The 8937-nt window shown below is 38.6% G+C and overlaps 1 protein-coding gene across 2 annotated transcripts in view; it reads right to left on the reverse strand.

The window, feature by feature from the left end:
* LOC109831505 (ribonuclease TUDOR 2-like) overlaps positions 1-8937 on the reverse strand; it is a 17119-nt gene that overhangs the window by 1771 nt on the left and 6411 nt on the right. For both annotated transcript variants that reach the window (XM_020398839.1, XM_020398838.1), the window contains exons 9-16: positions 8417-8587; positions 8117-8314; positions 7641-8033; positions 7334-7564; positions 6997-7185; positions 6838-6915; positions 6565-6759; positions 5322-5699 (exon numbers count right to left, since the gene is read on the reverse strand). In XM_020398839.1, coding sequence (XP_020254428.1) covers positions 5322-5699; positions 6565-6759; positions 6838-6915; positions 6997-7185; positions 7334-7564; positions 7641-8033; positions 8117-8314; positions 8417-8587 — 1833 coding nt within the window. The remainder of the gene's footprint in view (positions 1-5321; positions 5700-6564; positions 6760-6837; positions 6916-6996; positions 7186-7333; positions 7565-7640; positions 8034-8116; positions 8315-8416; positions 8588-8937) is intronic.

Below are 8937 nucleotides of genomic sequence, written 5' to 3' on the forward strand. Positions count from 1 at the left end.
GCCGATCGCCATGAGTTTATTATTTTGAAACTACCAGGGACTAGAAGACCCTAAATCAGTTCGTGCACTTCTCGACCTTAATGAGGCCAATTATTTTGTTCTTGTCAGAAACAAAATTACAGATACGAGTGGGAGGAGTTACGATCGGAATGAAGTTACCGTGTCATTTTTTATGTTGTGAGCGAAGTGCGTCGAGGTGGTTTGGCAATGCGTTGAATGGAGGAGGTCAATGTTGAAATTTAATCTTTTTCAAAGGACCATATCGATGCAATTGTTAATAAACTTGACACTGAAAATAGTTGGGGAATCACGAGATTTTATGGTCACCATGAAGCTCGACAATGGCAACATTTCATGGGAAATCTTATGAAACCTAAGAGGACAGAGAGCCGCAATGGGTTTGTGGAGGAGGCTAGCAAAATATTGTTTCAACATGAGAAATCTGGTGGGGGTTTGCAACACATATATCGTATAATTGAGTACATGTTGTTATAAATGCATGCATATATTCAAGAAGTGTCCATGAAGTTTGGATACGGAAAAGTGTCGGGTACGTGTCAAAGACTTCCTGGACGTAGAGCTTACACTTCACATCCGTCTTTTGAAACTAATGAGATACGGGTCGGATTCGTTTCAGTCCATACCCAAGTTTAAAACTATATAGTTAATGGGTCGTTTAGATGTCTAGTAAAAAAATGAGTAGTTTACAATTCACAATAATCAATATGATAAAAAAAACTCAAAAATGTGATCGGAATTTTAATTCTAATGACACATGAAGGGGGAAATTTTATCTTATGTACAGTATTAATTCAATATATATGTAGTCGTGTCCTCATACCCTACATTTTACAGTTTTGTCGTGTCCCGTACCCGCACCCGTACCAGTACCCGTGCCCGTTTCCATGCAACTTGGCAGATACATGATTTTTGTAACACTGTGGATGATTGTGGATCTGTGTGCTCTTGTGGATCTCGATTTTTCAGGTAGCAAATACACATGGAACCATGGAAAATGTTATCCTTACACCATCAGGGAACGACTTGATAGAATTATGGCCAATGGAAAATGGTGTCAACAGTTTAGTGAAGCGAAAGTGTCCCACTTGTGTGCTTCGGTATCAGACAACCATCCTATTCGATTAGACTTGAAAAATCAAGGCAGACAGAGGAAACCACACCTATTTGGCTATGAAGCTATGTGGCATAGGGACAACAGTTTGGCCAAAGAAGATTCAAAGGCCTAGATGTCGAGCACGGCTGAAGCAGCAACAACAGGTTTTTCTCATAGGTGAAGGATTGTGCAGAAGCTTTGAAGACCTGGAGCAGTGAACATTTTGATAATTTAGTAAGGAAAATCGAGAGAAAAAACATGCTTTGCAACGTACAGAGGATGGGAGGAGTCATAACCTTAGCCTCGAATATGAGAAATCTATCAAGAGGGACATTTATGAATCGTTAGAGATAGAGGAGCTATTGTGGAAACAACGGTCACGAGTCTTATCGCTGAAGGAGGGAGGGAGACTGCAATTCCAGATTTTTTCATCATAAGGCACCAATGGCATCAATGAGAAGAAAGAAGATACTATTTAGAAGAGTTTAGGCAGAGATGGATTATTGAAGAGTGATGAGGTATAAATAATGAGATCCTAAATAATTACAATGAAGTATTCACAGCCATGGGCAAATGGAATGTTGAAGAATATCTGGAGCCTATCTCAAGACGCATATCCTTGAGTGTGAATGACAATTATGCAAGGTGGTGGATGACGAAAGAATTCATAGAGCAGATTTTGAGATGCACACGAACAAGGCTCCTGGTCCAGAGGGTAAGTCACCTTTATTTTATCAGAAGTATTGGTTGGTGATTGGTAGTGATGTGTGCCAAGCGGTAAGACATTTCTTCTCCTCTCTCTTGAGCCCAACATAATTAATACACCTTGTCTTGATTCCAAAATGTCACAACCCTCAGCTTGTTTCAGATATAGGCATATTAGCCTTTATAGTGTAATTTACAAGATTATTACAAAAGTTATGGCTAACAGGTTGAAGTATATCCTCCCCGAAATTATTTCAACCCAAAACAGTGCATTTGTACCAGGTTTGTCTAATTACGGTAGTGTGGTTGTTAGATATGAATCCTTCCATTATTTAGAAAACAAACGAAATAGGACTGTGGCCTCAATGGCAGTAAAAATTGATATGAGCAAAGGATATGTCGCGAATGGCGAATTCTAAAGGCGATAATGTTATGAATGGGCTTTGACGCAAAATGGTAGAATGGATTATGTTGTGTATATCCACCATAGAGTATTTAAGTGTCATTTACGCCCCCCCAAAAAAGGGTATTTAAGTGCAATTTAGCTGGAAAAAAGGTATTTAAAGCCATTTAGACAAATGCCGCAGGGTAATATTGTTCCTTCAAGGGATATACGACAAGGAGATCTGATATCACCATATTTATTCCTATTATGTGCTGAAGGTCTCACAGCCCTTGTTAACAAGGCTGAGAAGGATGGTCTCAGTTATAGCGTAGCAGTAAGTCGACGAAGCGCAAGTGTTCCCACTCTTTGCTGATGATAATTTATTTTTCTTAAAGAGCAACGTTGGAGGAATGTCAAAGATTGAAGAAAAGTTTAAGGGTCTACAAGAGTGCCTTGGGTCAGAAGGTGAACATGAGGAAATACACTATTTTCTTTAGCAACAACGTTTCTTATGTGCTAAAAACATCTATACGGAGTTGCATTGGTATACATGCGGTGATGCATAATGATATATATCTTGGCGTGCCTCTATTTATGGGAAGAAGCAAGAGGATCATGTTTGAACGTATAAAATATTGTATTTGGGGAAAACTCAAAGGCTGGAAAGAAAAATTATTATTTCAAGCAGGTTGGGAGATTCTCATAAAATTGGTTGCACAAGCAATTCTGACATACATAATGAGTTGTTTTCAGTTACCAATTCAACTCTTTAATTCAATGGCTGGAAATTTCTTGCAGGGACAGAGATATGGCAAGAGGAAATATCACTGGATTAGTTGGAAACTTAAGATTTACCGGAGCAAAAAGGGGGGATGGTATTTCATGATCTCGCATCTTTTAATGTAGCGATGCTAGTTAAACAATGCTAGATACCTATTCGACATCCAAACTCTCTTGAGGAAAAGGTATTAAAATCAAATATTTTCATAATGCAGATTTTCTGAATGCAAAATGTCTTCCGAACGCTTCTGCAGTATGGAAGAGCATTTGGTCGTCAAGAAATCTACTATGAGAGGGTCTAGAATGGAGGATTGGTGATGGGAAAGTGCTAAGATGTGGGTGATTGTTGGGTAAGTAGTCAAGCGATTAAAACTCCTATGCCACCAAGTTACAACAAAGTGAGAGTCGAGGCTCTTATGGAGGAAGAAATGGAGAGATGGGACTCCGACATGATCATGGATATCTTGGACAAAGAGGAAGCACTCAAGATTCTCCAAATACCATTGATGTCACACAAACTGTGTGATAAGATGATATGGTTTGGTTGTAAAAAAGAATTCTTTTCTGTTCGATTGGCCTACCATCTCAAATGTAGCATCAATGATGATGGCCAATTTTTAGGGAGAAGACTATCACTGAGAGGGGTGGATTCGAGAGCTTGGGATCGGACATGGGACCCCAAAATTCCTGTCCGAATTTGAATGTTTATATGGCTCTTTATTCATGGTACGTTACCACAAATATGCTTTGTCGAAGAAGGGTTTAGTGGTTGAGCTATGTTGCTTCATATGTAAAGAAGAAGTTCATGAGGTGATGAGACATTTTTATTCAAACTCGCTTTGTCGGATGGATTTGGGAGACTGTGTTCCGAGGTCAATCTCAACTGTGGACCTTACTCACATTAACATGGCAGATTGGTTGGCTCAATGTCTCTGTCTTCTGAAGGTCGATGGAGTTGAGATGTTTGTGGTATACTGGCATTGCTGTGGCATATTTGACAAAATCACAACAAGTGTAGATTGGGTGAGAGTTCAAGAGATGCGGAGTGGGTTATTTACAATTCCAAGAAGTGCATGAGTACTAAGGCCAATTTGACCCAGCTTAAGACTGTAATAACATCAAATTCGAGATGGCTACGCCCTCCTCCAAGATACTGGAAGATTAATTACGTGGGGCTTGGAGTGATCTGGAAAAACAGCAGTCAGCAGCTATAGGAGCCATCATCAGAAATGAGACAGGTGCATTTGTTGCTGCATTTGCGGTTAGAGATGAAGAAGGATGGATGGTCCAGGGAGTGGAGGCGCTAGCAATATTGAAAGGGATTCAAATGGCTTGAAGTCTTGGTTGTCCTAATCTTCTTGTCGAATATGATGCTCTAGAGATAACCCAAGAAATTAATGGTAATGGCCCTGGCTTTACTATGTATGGGCATATTGTGGATGCTATCAAGATGGAAAGTAGTAGCTTGCAAGCTTGTGTGTTCCAGCATGCTATAAAAGAAAGTAACTGTGTTGCTCATAAATTAGCCAATGAGGGCTTATATGCTATGTACTGGCGGGATCAAGCTGCTTGGTTTATTTTACATATGCTTGAGAAATGGGAAACAACTTTTTATTAAAATTAAAAAAAACGATAATAATTGACAGGCAATGAGGACTAGAGGTAAACATAAAAAAACTTGGTTGCAAGTAATTAAGAAAGACATGATAATAGTAACAGATTAGGTTATCCTTTAATAGGAAGTAATTAAGAAAGATATGATGATTGTTAGCTTAACAGATGGCATAGCCCTTAATATAATAATTGGAAGCTATTTTCATGTGGTCGATCCCAAAAACTTGGGTTAAAGCTTTTGGAGATATTGTTTTTTTTGTTTTTTTTTGTCACTTAAATTTACTGAACATATCAAAAGGCTGACTTGTACACCCTCTTACATAAAGGATTGGCACATTTTCAGAACTGAACAGCCAAATTGAGAGGAAAAAAACTGCACATGGTAGTGCCAGACAGGCCAAATTCGAGTAAAAGTTTGAACTGGAAACAAGATGTTTACCAATTAATATTATTTAAAAGCTTAATAAGTAAGGTATCTTTTCTTTCTCTAGTAGAAGAAATATAAAATGTTATTCTCAATGCAGACCATTTAAGCATGCAATTTGTTCGCAATTTTACTTGCAGTAAGAAAAATATTTTCGATATTTTACTGATGTGCTTCAGGTTCTCATAACAATCTAAGGGTATGTAGACAACAACACTCTTACCAAGTAAAGAAAACATGCAAAAAATATCTAGAATAAAAGGTTAAAAACATAAATAACAATTTGAAAGGGTTCAAACCTGCAGCAGTGCAGCATTGACGCTGGTTTCAGCTTCCACATCAACTAGAGTAACTGCGAAAACTGTTCCAGTTCCTTGACCTTTGACTTTTCCTCCTGAGGTATCTTTATCCTCAATCATTGCTCTGAACTCTTTTGAACTATTCATGGTACAATCACTCAGATACTCTGCAGCCTCCTGGCCGAAATCATCCTCCAAGTTTGGAACTTTGATAAATGCGAGGCTGCAAAGTTGAGCTAAACAAGGTGCAGAGGAGACCGAGGGATCCAGCGGGCGCATACGACTATGTGTGACTGTCTCTTGATTTCCATAATCAATATAGAAGACTTCATACTTGTCCTCTGGTGACTCGGCTGGACCCCGTGGTCCATTGACAATCTATTGACCACAAACACAGAGATAATCCCAAGTTAAACATGGATCTGCTAATAGAACCAAATAAGGTAATAAGTAACTAGAAATCTAAATACAATGCAACAAATTGACATGCAGCTCAAAGATATCCCGTGAGCATAAGCATTCCTGAATAGATGGAGAATGCTTATGGTCGAAATACAAAGATATCATGAATGCACTAACAATTTAAATGGCCAAGAAATACAAAAAAGGCTGATTATGAATGTCTTTCCAATTTGATGGGCGACTAGAAGAATCTCGGAAGTGTATTCGAACGAGGTTGCCCTAGCAGCCAGAGAAGTATATTGGCAGGTTCAAAACAAAGAATGCCAAATACCAACTTAACTAAAAGGCTGCATGCATGCTTGTCAGGTTTGAGTTCAAGTCAATCTATCAGCACCATGATAATTGATGTTAAACGTGCAAGGATCTGTCTTGACTAGAACATGACCAGACTCATTCTTATAACTTTAACCCACCTAAAGTCATTCCCCTCTCTTTAATCAAAATGCAGTGCCAGAAAAAGCAGCCAGGAGGCAAGTGAATGTTATATTAATTATTAAACCAATTGAATGCTATATTATTTAGTTACCAACCAAAAAACCCAACAAAACTAATTTGTCATCCTAAAATTTGAAGTCTATACTAAACCAATACAGTATTCTTAAGAACTAACTTGTGGTCAATAGTCTGTACAATAACGTTTTCAGATCATTGTAACTATTAATTATCAGCAGAACATTAAATGTATTCATTCAGAAAAAGCACCAACTGCTTCTGAAATACCTAGCTGAAAGCAGTTTAGAAAAGCTATCAAGTTATAACTTGATTTGTACTATTGTCTTACCATGGCTCTATTCCAGGAATTATCTATACTGAACTGAGCAAGGACAATGTCACCCTTTACAGGATTAAAAGTTCCAAATACAGGAGCTTCCTGAAGACTCAATGAAGCAAGCTGCTTTTGGATCACAGCAACACTCTGATCACCAACAGTTTGAATATAGAACTTGCCACCACCTAAGACTTCGGTGACTAGAACCTGGAGTTACATAACAATAATTACTTGCCAATTACCCGTGAACAATAAAATAAACCATTTAAACTCTTTACCAACCACCTTGAGCACTTCCTTCTGTTTTGAATTGGTGGAAGATCCATTAGCAACTTCCTGTCCTTCAACATAGTTCTCCCACACCTCCAAGCAGAAAAGACTGTATATTAGCAGAAAACAAAGCAGGATAAATGAAGATTTGGAGAATATTTACTGATAGATTACCTTCAGTCTTTGCTGTTTTGCCGATTGTTCAGCCCGTGCAAGAATGTGGGCATCTGGGATCCTGTCTGAAGCGAAGGAATTTTGAAGCTTTGCCAATCCAGCTTGGAGAAGAGCCACAGCCATATTTGTCTTAGACTCCCATAGAGAACCCAGGAAAGTGCCAGCTCTATCAACTGTTTCAACTTCAATCTGTGCAATAGAATTTAGAATGTTTTTATACAGTGCAGAGATTAAGTGAAAACAAACTAACAGATGCAGCATTAGCACCTCTACTTCCCGCTGCATTATCTTCCTTCTCATTAATGCAATAGCTTCATCTGATATGCAGCATTAGCACCTCTACTTCCCGCTGCATTATCTTCCTTCTCATTAATGCAATAGCTTCATCTGAAAAGGGCTCATCTCGACCTGGGCACCTGACACCAGAGAATGCGAAAGCAATGCTGCAAGTTTCCTTGGGAATAAGCAGTTTAAAACGATGCCCACTAAGGACATATTCAACCATAGCGGGAAGCCTTCTACTTTTTTGTAGAAATGGCAAGAAATCTCTCGCTTTCTTTGCTGAAGCCTGAGTAAAATAAAAGGTTTATATAATGCATACAAAAAACTAATTAATTCTCCTAGAGAAAAGTTATAGTTCCTACCGTTGTCAGATCTGTTATATGCACGACTGTAGGTTTTGGTTCCCTCATTAACTTGCCGTCTTTGTCTCTCTCTTTATATAAATGAATCCCTTTCTTTGCCTTACTGGCACGTGACTCAGCTGCCAATAAAGCATCATAATAGTTTGACCTTTCCTCAAAGTCTCTGTGGTAGATGATATCTCCATATCCACGTGAAAGGACTAGTTCGGCAGCATTGACTCCCATGGTTTGGCTACCGGAAGGTGCGGTTGGAGTGGTATCATCACCCTCCTTTGACGGAGACACAAGGAAGACCGATCCGAAATCCATGACTCTAGAGTCAGCTGGACCAGATTCAGCTGCTTGATTCAATCCATCACCAACTTTTCTAGAATATTCCATAGACACTTTCACCTGAAAAGAATAGATATATTAATCAACTGATGCATGCAGAGTCAAGACTTTCTATCTGAAATTAGAAAAAGTCAGGATAATACTTGGCGGCCAATAAAACGCGACCGCAGAAGCTCCTTAGCTTCACGAGCAAAGGCTGCTGGCGTCTCATTTCGTCGAGGATTTCCCAGTTTAGGACACCTGATGCTCGAAAGATTAACTCTACGCTCTGCAAGCGGACTCCCATAGGGGGCAGCATCATCAGCAACAATTATACAATCTCCACTCACAACTTCTACAACCTAATATGGACAGACAAACAGAACTAGGTAAGACAAGATGGCAAGAGAAATGCCGTTAGTAAAGCACCAATGCTAACACTTGTACCCAAACCTAGCACTCACTGTTCCTGTGAAATTCTGATCATGGATTGCCTTCGAATTTGAAGCAGGAGGTACATAGTTCGTCCACATTCTCAGCCTATCCTTCTTGGCCTGAAGGTCAGCAGCCTTAAGCTTTGCTTTTGCATCATTTTCCATGAAATTGGCACTCCATTCGGCATATTTTGCTAAACCCTGCATAGTATTGAGGGAAATATGACACCATCATAATTATCTGCAATTAGTATTCAGAACATAGTAGCAAGTGATTAATTATAGCAAATTCCTGCTCAAAAATAAAATTAATAAAGAATAAATTGTCTAAATCATCTAATATAGGATTTAAACTTAATAAAAAGTGATATGTTAAAACAAATCCTGCGCAAATTTAGAATTATTTTTTTAAAGAGTTTATGATTTTTTTAATTTAATAATACAAATCTAATACTCAGGAAAAACAACAGAAGAAGAGAGGAACAACATCAAAGGAGACATGATTATGAAGGGAGGAATAGAAATGAAACAAAACATGAAAAATGAAACGA

This window comes from Asparagus officinalis, chromosome 2 (assembly GCF_001876935.1).
Source record: "Asparagus officinalis chromosome 2, Aspof.V1, whole genome shotgun sequence".
Lineage (NCBI taxonomy): Eukaryota > Viridiplantae > Streptophyta > Magnoliopsida > Asparagales > Asparagaceae > Asparagus > Asparagus officinalis.